Source organism: Canis lupus, chromosome 7 (assembly GCF_048164855.1).
Source record: "Canis lupus baileyi chromosome 7, mCanLup2.hap1, whole genome shotgun sequence".
NCBI lineage: Eukaryota > Metazoa > Chordata > Mammalia > Carnivora > Canidae > Canis > Canis lupus.
In genome coordinates, this window is record NC_132844.1 from 64,436,709 (window position 1) to 64,451,457 (window position 14,749).

The 14,749-nt window shown below is 53.7% G+C and overlaps 1 protein-coding gene across 2 annotated transcripts in view; it reads left to right on the forward strand.

Moving 5' to 3' along the window:
* KCNK5 (potassium two pore domain channel subfamily K member 5) overlaps positions 1-14,749 on the forward strand; it is a 38,825-nt gene that overhangs the window by 19,865 nt on the left and 4,211 nt on the right. For both annotated transcript variants that reach the window (XM_072833173.1, XM_072833172.1), the window contains exons 2-4: positions 12,481-12,592; positions 13,747-13,913; positions 14,187-14,355. In XM_072833173.1, the coding sequence (XP_072689274.1) occupies positions 12,481-12,592; positions 13,747-13,913; positions 14,187-14,355 (448 nt within the window). The remainder of the gene's footprint in view (positions 1-12,480; positions 12,593-13,746; positions 13,914-14,186; positions 14,356-14,749) is intronic.

Below are 14,749 nucleotides of genomic sequence, written 5' to 3' on the forward strand. Positions count from 1 at the left end.
TCTGCGAGATGAGACGAGAGAGGAGAGAGAGGAGACGAGGGCCGAGTCAGCCACAGCCTACTCTCAAGGGTACCAGTGTGACCGGGAGGCATGGAGGTGGCAGGTATCAGGACAGGTTTTGTACCATGGAGGCATGAGTTTGGGGGGCTGTCCGTGGTGGTGGGAACCTTGTCCTGGGGGTCCCAGCAAGGGAGCCCAAGGCAGGCAGCCACAAGAGCTCCAGAGAGCTTCAGAGCTTCATGGAACAGATTGTCCTCTCCCACCACTGGGGTAGCGGGAAAGCAGGCCACGTAGGAGAGACCTGTGGCCCTCAACCCTGACGTGCCTCCTGGGCTCTCATCCTTCCCCACCCTCCTACCTCCTTCCTCTAAAATCCTGATGGTTCCAAAGTCTGCAGGGCAGCTGACTCACCAGGGCTGGGACCTGTGGGGGCTTTAGCCCTGAAGATAGGTGGGGTGGGGTGAGATCAGGGAAAGGCGGTGGGGCAGAGAAACACAGAGCCATCAAACCAGGCTGCCTGAAACTACTGGGACTGCCCACCTCCTTCCCTGGAGCCAGAACCCACCCTAAACACCACCAGCACCCATCCTGGTTCCCTGGAGGGAGTGGTTGTGAAAGGCGTACGTCTTGGAGACTGGGTTACTCATTAATATTGAGTACTTACTAGCACCAGATTCTGTTCTAGGAGTAAGGGAGGAGTGAACGCTGCCTTCAGAGCTCATAGTCTATCTGGGGAGATAAACCATTGTCCAAAGCCCCAGTCTTCTGGGTGGGGGTGCCTGGGAAGGAGGGCATTGCTGTTGACAGCGAGCCCATCTATCTTGTCCAGGGCTCTGAAGGCCCTGTACAGCAGGTGTACATCCCCAGAATGGAGGCGGCCTCCCCACCCCCTTCTTCTTCCCACGTTCACTTTTCTGTCTGTTACCTGTGTTGGAAGCACACCTGTATGCCTGGCATCGAGCCGTGCATGATTTCACATAATCTGCACCCGAATCTGACAGTCTTGGTACTCCACCTGTCAGATGCAGAAAGTGAAGCTCCGAGAGAGGGGAGAGGACATGGCCCACGTGACCTGCTGGTGAATGGTGGTAGAGCCCGGATTTGAATCCAGGCATGTCTGCTTCAAAGCCCAGGCCTTCCTTGGTCTGTCCCCGTGCTGCTCGTGGAGGGTCCCAAACATGATATTCAGGACTTTGAAGTGGATTGGCCTTCCCTGTGTGTAGTCCAGGCCAACACGCAGACCTGAGCTCTGGAGGATGGGAAGCAAGCTGGCAGGAGGTGGGCCAGCCAGACCGGCTGATGGTGAACTAGATCTCCCTCAGGTCATCAGCCCTGGAGGGGGAGATGGCAAGTCAGCAGTTCCTGTGACCTCCTTTGTGGCCTGCTCGAGGGCTGTTTTTAGAAACCTACCGTGGATAGTGACTTCCCCATGTTTGCTCCTTCCACCGCTGCAAGGTCGGGGCAAATCGAACCCTCCTGGGGGTTGGGCACAGGGAGCCTAAGCATACACTTCTCCCAAATAATACCACGACTAGGTCCGCCCAGCCCTTTCACAGCTCTTCGCCACCTGTTACCTGTCCCTTCCCCGCTCCACTTTGGTTGGCATTTCTCAGCCCACTCCCGGGATGGGTGGTAGACAGTCTGGTTGTTTGATGGAAAGGGCCCTCAACTGAGAGAGAGTCAGGGGTTTCTGGCTGCTTCTGCTCTGCGCTTTGTCATCACCTTGCTGTGTGACTTCTACTGTGTTATTAGCCCTCTCTGATTTCCTCAGCTACAGAATGGGGGGAATAGGAATATCCGTTTTGCCTCTTTTTCCTACAGTGTCTTGGTCTTAAATGGTGTTAGGGCCAGAGGAGTTCTAGGTATGAGAGGTGCCTGATGATGGGTGGGTTTGGGCCAGGGGCTCTAACAAGGAAGGCCAGGAAGGGAGCCGTCAACAGAGAGATCTGCTGGCTTGCTTGGGAAGGACAAGCCAGAAGCTGAACCCTGTGCAGGGCCTCTCGCTCCAGAGTCCCCGTGCTCCCGTGTGGGGGTCCTGGCTGAACAGTTTTCTCTGCATCTGTCAAGGCAGAGAGATGTCAGACACTCCCAGGATTTGGTGTCTGGGGGCATGGAAGGAGTCATGTCATGAACCCAGGCCCCAGGCCACAGCATCCCAGAAAGGGAACAAATAACAGCACAGGGCCATCGGCCGGCCCACAGTCACCCTGGCAGGACAATGGGTGTGAATTGGTGGGTAGAGAAGCTCAGGTGGCCAAAGGATGTCCCTCTTGTCATTAGGTGTCTCATCTGCCTTGAGTCCTTAAGTAGATGAATCAGGAGGTAGATTAGAGACTATAGTTATGGAGGGTCATCTTGTGTGTGTTGGGCTGGGAAGAAATGCTTTCCTACTCCCATGGCCAGCTCTCAGGCAGCAGTGCTGTGAGACCCAAGCTGGGCCACAGAGGTCCCCTGTGCCTATACACACAGGCATTTCCAGTCTTACTCATCTGCTGAGCCTTCCACGGGCCTGAGAATACTTGCTGACGTCCCATCCTGAGTTCAGACCCCACCAGCCCTTCACTGTTTGCTTTAGCCAAACCTGCAGCCCTCCCAGGTCAGCCAGTCCCTGGACTCAGCTCTCATGGGAGGGGCTCCCAGCCAGAGAACAATGGGGGCAGGGTCACCTGCCTTGTTTTTATTGTCCATCCTGAGTACAGACAGGGCTCTGAGGCCTGAGAAAGTCGGAAATCCAGAGATTTCTGCTGAAAATGTGCTCACCTCTGGCACAGACTTGCCCCAGTGAGCATGAGATCTAGCAGTGCTTCTGCAATCCGCGAAGGCTGGTGAGAGATGTCTCAGGAGGGTGTGCAAGGGGCAGCCCAAAGGTGGACCGGAGAACAGCCATGCTTCCAAGGCCTGCTGCACTGGGGTGGGGCTGGACTCCAGTCTTCCTTCAACAGGGAAGATGACTTGGGTCTAGGGCAGTGGCTTTGAATTGGCTCTATATAGCATTAGAGTCACTTGGGGCAGCTTTAAGCATCCGAGTTCCATGCCCCAGACCATTTCTGGCTGCTTCCCTGAGGGTAGGACCCAGGCATGAATACTTTCCCAAGCTCCCCCCAGACCATCTCTATGTGCACCCCAGGATAGGCACTGTAGGAGTGACCCCTCAGGTGTGCATGGAGGAGAGGGCGTTGGATCACTTTCTACCCTGCCTAATGAGGTTGCGTGGGTTTCTGTAGGTGTGACCAACACTGCAGAGGATTGTGCTTTATACGCAGCCCCACCCAAGACACCTGGGCTGAGGGAGGGCAGCCTGGACCAGCACCGGCACATTACTTTAAGGACCAAAGAGGAGTGGATGCACTGAGGCACCTTCTCCATCCTGCAGTAGGACCTATGGGGGCACTAGAAAGGAAGTGTGATTCAGGAACAGGGCTCACTCCTGACCTAGGTGACCTCAATTGCTGGGGGCTCAGGAGGTGCTGGAGCTGGTGGCCAGTGAGTGGAGTCTTGGGAATGAAAATGTGTTTTCTCGAATGTGCTATGGACTGGGGACTTGGGAAGTGCTGAACTGGGCTTAGACATCATGGTTCTGGGCAGAGAAAAATAGGACTTGTACAGGCAGGGGGACCCCAGCAAGTCATTAGGCCAACCTCCTCCTTTCACAGAGAAGGGAACGGGCAGAGGTCAGGGGTTTCTGGAGAATCTCGGCAAGTGACTGGCCGAGTGGAGCTGAGCCTGGGTCTTCAGCCATCCTAGCATACCTCCAACGATTTGTCTTTCTTCTTTTAGAAAACCCTTATACGATTACTCTGGGTAGGCACTGGAGCACATCTGCAAGTGCAGATAACAAAAAGGAGGTTAACAAAGTCCATGGTGCAGTAGCTGAAGTCTGGTCTCAACCGAGACACTGTGTGGCCCTGCCCCCTTGGGTTCTGCACCTGCCAACAGACACCTGCTCCTTTCCTGGGAGCGACGGGGCCTGGCGAGCTGGGCCTGCAGCTGGCACAGGGATCTGGGTGGCACCACCTGGCCCTCGCCAGTCCCTTGCTCACAAAGCGCACCTGCCCTCCCAGCCACACCCCGGTCACCTGGGCTGAGGTGAGAGGTCGGCGAGGGTGCTCCGGACGGGGAGGTGGAAACTGGGAGCCTGGTGTGTGCACCCATCACCCCAGGGTAAAGAATCCTTGGTGGAGCTTGTTCACTGCCCAGGGCAGCCGGGACTGACTGCCCCTGCCTTGATGGCTGTGTGGTATCTAAGGTCTCTGGGCCTTAGTGTCCTCATCTGATAACAAGCCCAGCAGCCCCGCCCCCAGCCCCAGTTAGGAAGAGCTGGAGAAGTCCCTCTGAGTGGTGCAGAGAGAGAGAGAGAGAGAGAGAGAGAGAGAGAGAGGCTAGAGATCCCTGAGGGTTTAACCAACAGTCTTCAACTCTCTAATTGGTCTTAGGAGTAAGATAGTTAACAGGTGCTCACCTTCTGGCCAAGATACCTTTGATCTGCCAGTGGCCCCAGGAGGACTGACCCAGCAGCTGGACAGACAAGCTTTACCCACTAGTCCCCAACAAACCCACTCCTGCTTCTCAGACTTCCCGGCACAGGCTCTGGGGTCCTCCCCTCCTCCCTTTATCTGTTCATTAGTTCAGGGATTAAAGGATGTGAAAAACATTGCTCTAAACAAGTCCAAACTGCACATACTTGCTTGGAAAGTACCTAAGATAGGTTTACTAATCTCCACTCAGGTCTGTCCTGTTCAGAACACCCCCTACAGGGCCTCGACACCCACCCTCAACTCCCTGTTCGGAGGGGTTCCTTTTAGACTAGATGGATGTGTGGACAGACAGGGACATGCAGGGAGAGAGCACAGCAGGTGGTAGGTAGGCATTGTGAAGCTGAGGGCAGACGGATGGGGAGCCGGGACGAGGGTTCAGACAGGCTAGCACCCTGGCCTCAGCTCCTTCTGGCAGACACAGTGTCAGGGGCTGTAGTGTGTGGCGTTGTTTCCCTCATAGCCTGCTTGTCTTGCCTGGGCATTGGGGAAGCTGGCCAGGGTCCTGGGAGCCTCCTGGGGCAGAGACCAGGAGAGATGGGGCTTCTGAGGGATGGAGCAGGACCTCTTAGACCATGCCTCTGCTTCCTCCAGGGAGAGCTGTAACACACACCTGTGCCCCCTTCCCCTAGCATCTCCCCCCCCCCTCCCCTAGCATCTCGCAATCCCCCTCTTCAGTCATTAGGTCATCGTCAGTGTAGAAATCACCCTGTGCCTGAGGAAGCAGGAGGAGAAAGGACAGCTTTCACTGTTAGAATAGAAAGAGGTGGGAAAAGGTGATAGGAGTGGGGTGAGGAAGGAAGCTTGGGGATGGTATCCCCTGTTCTCACCCTGGCCTGTCCTCCAGGTGCAGGGAGCTTAACCCCTTTGATTTAGCCTTGAGGACATACAGTCTCTCCCCCTGGGTCTCAAGTCCTCACAGGGTCTGGTTTCCTGATGCACACACGTAACGAGCCATAGCATCGATTGCAGATCCATGTATTGAGTGCTTACGATGAAGGCCTGTGTTGCTGCCCTGCAAACTTCTCGTATGCTCAGGGTAGGTGCTACTCTTGGCGGATGGAGAAACTGAGTCTGAAAGCCTATGTTATTTACCCAGAGACTTGGTGTTAGCAATTGGGAGACCCCCCAGATTCACCGCCAGGCCAGTGCCAAGTTTCCATGAGCTTCTCTGCCCTGAAGAGGGCACGGGAGCCCTCAGCCTCCCTAGATGCAGGGTTCAGGCTGAGCCACGCAGGGGCTTGTAAGGATTCAGTGAGGAAGGTGCCCAGCTCCTTACTAAGTAAGGCATTTCTACCAGTGGTGATTTTTTTTTTAGATTCCTTTTCCTGTTCTCTGCTCACTTGCTACCCTCAAGACTGCTTGGTCCAGGGACTGCCTCCCCTTCCTACAGAAAAGACAGTCCTTCAAGTGTCCCCAGGGACTCTTCCCAGCCCCACAGCCACTCACTTTGTCATCTTGGCTTTGACCGAGGGGGCTTTCATCTGCCTCCCTCTGCCCCCTCTCAAAGTCTAGCAACCCCTTCCCCGCCACCACCACCCTCAGTGCCAGTGTCTTTTCTACTGCTGTATTCCCAGAGCCTAGAACACTGCCTGGCACACAGTAGTTGCTCAACAAATACTTGTTACTTGGGTGAGGAACTTAACTAAAAGGAGTGTATACTCTCTGACCTAGACCAACTCATCCTCCAGTGTCTGTCCTCTATCCCAGGCAGTGTTCTAGACTCTGGGAATACAGCAGTAGAAAACAGATAAAAGTCCTGCCGTCGTGGAGCTTATGTTCTAGGTGTCTGCATTTCTCCAGACATTTCTCTCACAATTGCTTGGGAAGTTGTGTTCAAGAGATCTGACTCCACTCCTTGTAGCTGAGAAGACCACTCTGCATGGCCCAACCCCCTCTCCTCATCTCTAAGCACAGGGATTAAGAGCCAGACTGCCCAGGTTCACTGCCCAGCTCCACCCCTGACTAGCTATATGACTTACTTTATGACTAAGCTACTTACTTAGCCTCTGTGTCCTCAACTGTAATTGGGGGTAACAGCCCCCACATTTTTGGGTTGTAAAGATTTGATGAGCTAAGTGACTGTAGGCTCTTGGTCAGTATCTGTCACTTAAGTGCTCAAAATCAGCTGCTATTCAAATATTCTAATCTATGAAATAAGGATTCATAAGTGGTCCCCGCCCACCTCATGAGGGGGCCCCAGAAGGGCCAGGTGAGAGGGACGATGAAAGCCCTTTCTGTCTTGCTAAGCACCCTGCCTGTGTGGCCATGAGCCTTATTTCACCTTCCAGGCTAGAGGCACCAAGTGATTTGGTTGAAACAAACTCAGGGTGAAAGGTGGCCAGAGATCCATAAAGGACGCTCAGCTTGTATGCCCCCAACAGCCAGTGGGTCCAGTGGAAGCTGCCATCAAGAGGGCTCCATCCTACTGCATCCTGCATAGCACGGAAGAGCTCTTTAGTTCATCCCTGATGTCTGCCTGGGAGCTGGAGGCAAGGTGGAGAGTAGGTCCCTGGGTGCCAGATAGCTGTCATCCCCAGCCAGGCTGCACCCCTAGCTCCAGTACCACGCCCCTGGGTACCCACTGCCCCTGCCCAGGTGGATGAGGGGAGAAGCCTGACCTCAGCCCCACCTGCCTATGTTTGGAGGTGGGCATCATGTCCCAAACTCCGGAAGTGCCCACATGATGGGTGTCTCCAGGAAGGGGAGGCCTGGCAGCTGCCTCTGCCTGGGAAACCCCGGATCCCCGGGGGAAACAGAGCTGTCCGGGAACCGTATTTTGGGGACAGTGAGAGCCCACGAGGGTGGGGTCAGGGCAGCTGGTTGCCTGAAGCCAGGGCAAGGGCATGTCACCTCCCTGGAGGCCTGGCTAGAAATGCTGAGCTCTGGTCAGAGTGGATGGACTGGTTTTAGGGCACTGTTTTTTCAGCTGGTGCAAAAGGGTGGAAGTATGCACTGGCCTCCTTCCTGTGGCCTTTGGGGTGGGGTAGGGGACGGACAGGCAGGATAACCACGTCTAGTCAAGGCTCTTCTGGCTTCACTTTTAGCATTCTGACCTTAGGCTACTTACTTAACCTCTCTAAGTCTTAAATTTTCATTTGCAAAATGGAAAAAATTACAGTATCTTCCCAGCAGGATTCTGTCCTTGTTAAATGAGCTAAAGGAAGTAAAGTGTTAGTACAACACTTGGTGCGTAGAAAGCCCTCGATAAATCTCAGCTACTTTATCATGAGGGTGACCCAGGCAGGAGCTCTGTTCCTTCCCCAAACAAGAGCTGGGCCCAGACTGTGTGCAGTATCACCTTCTCCCATCACTCTCCAGGCTTACGTGGAAAATGAAAATATTGTCTTGTGTGAATTTGGGAGCCAAGTTAAAGAATCGTGTGAGTGAACAGGGGCCGCCTCCTCCTGCGAGAGCTATTTCCCTAACCCTGGGGACAGGACACCGTGTCTAATGGGGTGTTGGCCTGGCTCCCCCATGCCACACTCCGTAACCCAGGGATGACCTCAGTCCTGGGTCAGGCCCTTTGTTCTGGGAGACCTCCCCCTGCATCCTGCTCAGTGACCCTGACCAGAACATACCCACAGAGTCGTCCCCGCCAGAGCTTTAGCTATGCATGGTGGGAACAGGCCCCCAGGTCCAACATCTGGACTTTTGCCTTCCCCACCGCCCAGGCCTCAGTTTCCTTATCTGTCGAGTGACACCTGGCAGGATCACAGGAAGAGCCGGTTAGATAATGTGTGTATATACACCCCCGCACAGGGTATCCACCATTATGCAGCTCAAATCCTACTTCCCACCCCAGCATTGGGATGGAGCCAAGCTGATTACCCGGGCCAGCTCTTGGTGCCCATGAGCAGAGAGGAGACAGCAGCAGAGGGTATTGGGGTATGCCCAGCGGGAGGGGGGAAGCCCTGATGACTTACAACCGGACAGTCTAGAACCTAGCCCAGTACTGCCACCTAACCTCTCTCAGTCTGTTTCGTGACCTGACCAGTGGGCAGAACTGCCACTGGATTGTTGGAAGGGCTGGTGATGCTTCTAGCCCTGGGGACACTGGGACCCTTCAGAATGCCCCCTTTGCCTACCCCTTGCTGAATGCCCGTGGAGAGAGAACGGAGGTCATGGAGAAAGTGGTTCCCTGATAAGCCAAGGTTGAAGGCGGAGGCTGCAGGCGATGCCCCAGAGGGCATAGCATTGGCAGGGGGAAAGGCAGGAAACCCAATTTTTCTACCTCAGAGCTCCCAACCAGAATGCCTTCTTTGGTTACTGTACTCTTAGGGTTGGTGTCTCCTTAGCATGTACTGAATGATTCCCAAGGCACAGATGGCCTTTAGGGGGCTCCCTCTCAGGGGGAACAGTGCTGGCATCGTGGGTTGGGCCATCTTGTGAGGCATGTGGCATCCAGCCCTGTCACCTGCTGGAACAGATGAGTGGGGGGAACGGATCTCCTCTCACAGTGTCATCCCTGGTGCCTGTGACAGTGTCTGGTGCAGACAACATTCCCCACTCAGCATTTCCAAACTCTTCCAGAGGGTGCCACCAGCCAGCTGAGAACCCTGGTCTCCAGTCACACCTTCAGTATCCCTGATGTGCTGTGGTCGCCCTCGCCCTAAACACTTTCTATTACCAGAAGTGGATTACTGCCAAGAGTAGTGCTTTCTGACGTAGCCCGTTGTCCAAAAAAAAAAGCCACGCCTGCTCCCTCTCAGTTAGCATATCGGGTGGGATCCAATACCCAGAGTGGAATAGCGCTCTCCATGTACGGCCCAGCCCTGAACAGATAAGGTGTTGACACTGCCTGAGATTGTATTTACTTTTCTAGTGTTAGTTTGTGGACGGCTGAAACCCAAGGACTTCTCCCTTCGATCCTGCCCTGGTCTTTTCTAACCCAAAGTGTATGACATGAAAATATTAAAAGATAATCAAAGCTTGTTAGTCCGGGCCCATTTTTCCCAGGGGAAGTAATGTTGAGTTCCCAACTGCCATTGCAGTGTTTTGGCTCCCTTCCCATCCTGGCCTTGTCCCCAGCTTCGCATCCTTTGCAGAGTAGACTGGTCAGCCATCTCTATACATCTTTTCTGTGTCGTTGATGAAAATATTGAAGAGGCCAGGCTCTTAGCAGGATTGTGAAGACCTCAGGCCAGCTTGATAAAGATCAATACTTCTTGGTGGTTTATCTGCCTTTAAAGGGACCCAAATTAATCCCAGCTCTGCCCTACATTTCTCTGTCTTGTCCACAGGAATATCTTTAAGCCCATCTGTTCTGCTGCCTTGTTGAAATCTAGATTTACTGCATTCCGCCCAACTTCGAGGGTTTGCAACCCCTTTAGAGTGGGAGATGCACTTAGCTGAGCATGACTTGTTCTTGACGAACCTGCGCTAGTTTCTAGTGCTCACCAGTTCCTCTTTCGAATGTGCCAGACATTCTGCTGTCCCCACTTAGACATCTGTAAGAGTTTTGGTTCGAGTTTCTAGAGTCCACCCCTTCCCGATTGTGTCAGGAGAAGGGATGGCTTTGGTGTTCCTGAGACTCCACGGGGATGACCAGATTTGGTGCTCCGAATGCCTCATCCTCTGCTCAGGGTGCAGTTCCCCCTTCAATACTCTTTCTGTCTGTGAGGCCAAGTGCCCTGGCACTTGTGCTAGACCCTTTCCGCTCTACAAGGGGTAGCTAAGATGACAAAGGGCCAAAGGGAGCCATCACCATCTGTTTAACATGAAGACACAGAACCCTGCTCCTTCTCATTCTCCTGCTTCAGACATGGGTTTAGGGTTTTGTTTTGTTTTTTTTAAGATTTGATTTGAGAGAGCATGAGCGGTGGGGGCGGGGAGGGGGCACCACAGTCTGTACTCCATCCTATTTCAAGGGGTGTCCCCTGGTTAGCCCAAACCAATCACCAAGTCTTGGGATCCCTGGGTGGCGCATCGGTTTAGTGCCTGCCTTTGGCCCGGGGCATGATCCTGGAGACTCCGGATCGAATCCCACGTCGGACTCCCTGCATGGAGCCTGCTTCTCCCTCTGCCTGTGTCTCTGTCTCTCTGTCTCTCTCTCTCTGTGACTATCATGAATAAATAAATAAAATCTTTAAAAAAAAAAAAATCACCAAGTCTTACTACAAAGGCCTTTCTGAAGTTAGTATTGGGAAGGATGTCAGCTTTCCCACTCTAGGCAAGGTGAGGGCCTACCATTTATTTTTTTAAAGATTTTATTTATTTGTTTCACAGAGCACAAGAGAGCACAAGCAGGGGGAGTGGCAGAGGGAGAGGGAGAAGCAGGCCCTCTTCTTAGTAGGGAGCCCGACGTGGGGCTCCATCCCAGGACCCTGAGATCATGACCCGAGCTGAAGGCAGACACTTAACTGACTGAGCCACCTAGGAGCCCCCATAGTTTTAATTTTTTAGGAAACCTTTCAGATAGATGGGTAGGCCCCTTAGGATCTAAATGTGCTGGTGCTCTCACGTGGAAGTGGCCTGGCCAGCTAGACAGCCGGCTCTCTGAGGGGAGGGCTGCAGGCAGCCTGCTGCCCCTCCGCTGTGCCACTCCCTGGCCTGCAGAGAGATGTTCTGGAAACATCGCGAGGAGACAGGACAGTGAGTGGTGTGCTTTGATGGCCTGTCCGATGAGCATGTCATCATGGAAAATTCTTTATGGAATCTGCAGATCCGTTTACACAGGCTTGCTGCTCCTCCAAACTGCTTGTTCCTTCAGAACAGCACCAGCCCCTCCCTTGCTTCCCGCCAAACCAAAGGCACACCACGGTGGGTTAGCACTCTGGGCTTTCCATCTCGCTCTTTTGCTTCCATCCCTCATTCTTCTCTTCCCTTAGTTCCCAGGCTAGAGTGTTAAGGAGAATTTGGTTGAGTTTCCCAGTCTCTGGATTGGGTGGCCCACCCTGGGACCCTCCTTAGGAGCAGAACTGGAACTCCTGGGTTAAATCCTGGGCCCTGCTTGTGAGCCTTCTTCTGGGGTCCATGCCCTGTCACCTGCAGGTTGGCGTGAATGGTGGAAGGACTGAAGGATGGGGAGGGTAGAGGCCATTCTTGTCAGGTTGAAGCAGGTTTGGCAGCTATTAGCATTCCTGGAATAGATAAGGCTTCTTCTGAGGCCACCAGTGGATTTCCCCAGGTGGCCTCTCACCTGCTGCCCAGAGTTGCCAGGAGCCCAGTGGGGACTGATCACATGATTTCAAGTCACCCTGAAATGTACACACCACATCTGATGATCTGTCCAGGCCTAGACCTGGAAATCGCTCAGCCCAGGGCAGAGAGAAAGATCCAGAGAATAGAGGGAAGGGGGAGTTTGTAGGGGAAGAGTCCCAAGCATGGGGAAAAGGAAGCCAGCTGATACATACGCCTTCAGGCGACAGATACAAGAAGGCACTTAGCTGGGGTGAGGGGTGTATGGGAGTCCCTCCCACGTCTGTCCTGCAGTAGAACACTTCTGTGGTGGACTAGGGAGGAGTAGGGCATAGGCATCCTCTTATGTGTCTGAACCACGTTGCCTTGAGGCAGAATAGTCTAGTGCAGTGGTTCTCAAAGTGTGATCTCTGGCCAGTAGCATCAGCATCACCTGGAAACTCGTTAGAAATGCAACTTCTCTGACCCCTTCCCAGACCTACTGAATCAAACTCTGGAGGTGGGGCCCAGCAGTCTGTATATAACGAGCTCTCCAGATGAGGCGGTGCGTGCTAGTAAGTTTGAGAAGCACTGGCCCGGTGAGAGGGACTTCAAGACAGGTTGCCTGAGTTTGTATTCTTACCAGCTGTATGAACTTGGGCAAATCACTTAACGTCTCTGGTCCTCTATAAATAATGTTTCATCATCTATATTGGAGACCGTAACTGCCTCTTTGTTACTGTGATGATTAAATAAAATGCTTATATGGAGTGGCACACACTGCTGTCACTTATAAATCATCTTTGTCACTTTGTGTCTCCCATTTTAGGTAGTATCTGATGCTGCAGGACAGGGCGTGGCCATTACGGGGAATCAGACCTTCAACAACTGGAATTGGCCCAATGCAATGATTTTTGCAGCCACGGTCATCACTACCATTGGTAAGTCTTCTGGGACCTTCAGGATATCAGTTCCATGCCCTCGTGCCACAGAACCTTGCATGAGTCCAGCTCTGGTGCCATGGCCATCAGTTGTATTACGTTCTTTTAACACTTTCCTGGGGATTTAGTAAGTCCTTCATGACTGGCCAGGCTTGGGAGACTTTTCCAGGAGTCCTGACCTGGGGTCTTGGAGCAGAAACAACACACAGCCCAATACCCAGAGCCATGCAAGAGGTTGAACAGATTGCTCACTGCACCAGCCCAGCCCATGCTTGCTCACTGGTCTGGGTGTCTATTCTGGTTATCTATGACTCCAGAACTTAGTGGCTTAAAACACTACTTACTATTATTATCTTTTGCCGTTCTGTGGGTTAACTGGCTTCAGCTGGTTGGTTCTTGCTTGAGGTCTGTAATGGCAGTGGCAGTCCTGTGTCTGAAGCTGGAGTCTGCCAAAAGCACTACTGGCTAGACTTCCAGGATGGCTTCTTCCATCACACATTTAATAGTTGACAGTGGCTGTTGGCTGAGAGCACGGCTGAGGCTGAACATGCAGTGACTTGGGCAGCTCACAGTATGGGAGCTGGGTTCCAAGAGGGAAAATCCCCAAAGTGAGCATTTCAGGACATCCCAGGGAGAAGCTGCGGGGCTTCTTAGACTTAGCCTATCTGGCATCTCTTGTACTGCACTCTCTGATCAAGCTGGCCACTGAAGCCCAGATTCTCAGGGAGGGGATTAGATGCCTGCCTGATGTGAGCAGCGGCACGCTTCCACGGGAAGAGAAGGGATTTTTAGGAATGGTCATCTTTGGAGACTGTCTACTAGGGTGCCTCTGGGGTGTCTCCCTAGAGAAGACTGTAATTTGCACAGTGGTGCCATATCGACTAGTGGCAGGCTTGCTAATGATGAAGGCTTTGTCTGGTACGGGGCTCCCAGTCTGATGGAGGAGACATAGCCCATGCCGTCATACTTACTCTATAAATGATCCTGACCATAGTGTAATAAGTGAAATTGCACTTAAGTACTGATATTAGATCAGTATGAAGTGGTCTTGGAGAATGTCGCAGTGTGGGTGCATCTTGGAGGCAGGGGCCATGCTGAGTCTGGGTGTGTCACCCCCACTGTGGCTCTTCATGCCTCACTCTCTTCTTCCTCAGGCTATGGCAACGTGGCCCCTAAGACCCCTGCTGGGCGCCTCTTCTGTGTCTTCTATGGTCTCTTCGGGGTGCCACTCTGCCTGACATGGATCAGTGCCCTGGGCAAGTTCTTCGGGGGACGTGCCAAGAGGCTGGGCCAGTTCCTCACCAAGAGAGGCGTGAGCCTGGTATGTCCGTGTACATCCTGGGTGCTGGGCAGTGCTGGGGGGGCCCTGGCGGGTGATGGGAGGATGGCAAAGATCCAAGAATGGACAGAGGTGCTAGGGCAAGTGACAGGAGGGCAGTTTCAGGGGGCCCCGTCCCCTGGGTGAGACTGGGTATGGTGCTTCTCGCCCTTCCCTGGGTGGTGAACCTCCTCCCAGGCCTTCCGGGTGCCTGTGCTGGATTCCCCAGTCTCTGCTTTGGGTCTGACTTGGTCTCGGCCCCCTCACCCCCATCAGCGGCAGGCACAGATCACGTGCACAGCCATCTTCATCGTGTGGGGCGTCCTGGTCCACCTGGTGATCCCGCCCTTTGTGTTCATGGTGACTGAGGAGTGGGACTACATCGAGGGCCTCTACTACTCCTTCATCACTATCTCCACCATTGGCTTTGGCGACTTCGTGGCCGGTAAGTCCTTCCCTTGTCTCCTTGCCTCTGTGTCCCCACCTTCTCTTTCTCTGGTTTCTCCACCTGGCTTTTCCTGCATCCTCTCCCTCTGTCCTCCCCTGTCTCCTAGGCTGGGGTTCACTAGGGGCCGGGAGTAGTTCTTTCCCCCTGCAGGGTTTGAGCCTGGTACCTACCCAGAGCCGAGCCAGGGGCCCCCTTCCTGTCACAGAGCTGCCTGCCTCACACCTGCCACCCAAGCACAGGGAGCTGTTCTAGAGGCTTGGCTCACAGGTCCGAAACTTTGCTCTTGCCACAGGCAGTTTAAAGACAAGAGAGGCCTTCTCCTAAGCTGCCCCACCCTCCGGAGCCAGGACGCTCCCTCCCACTCTTAATCCAGGCAGGTGATAAAATTCTT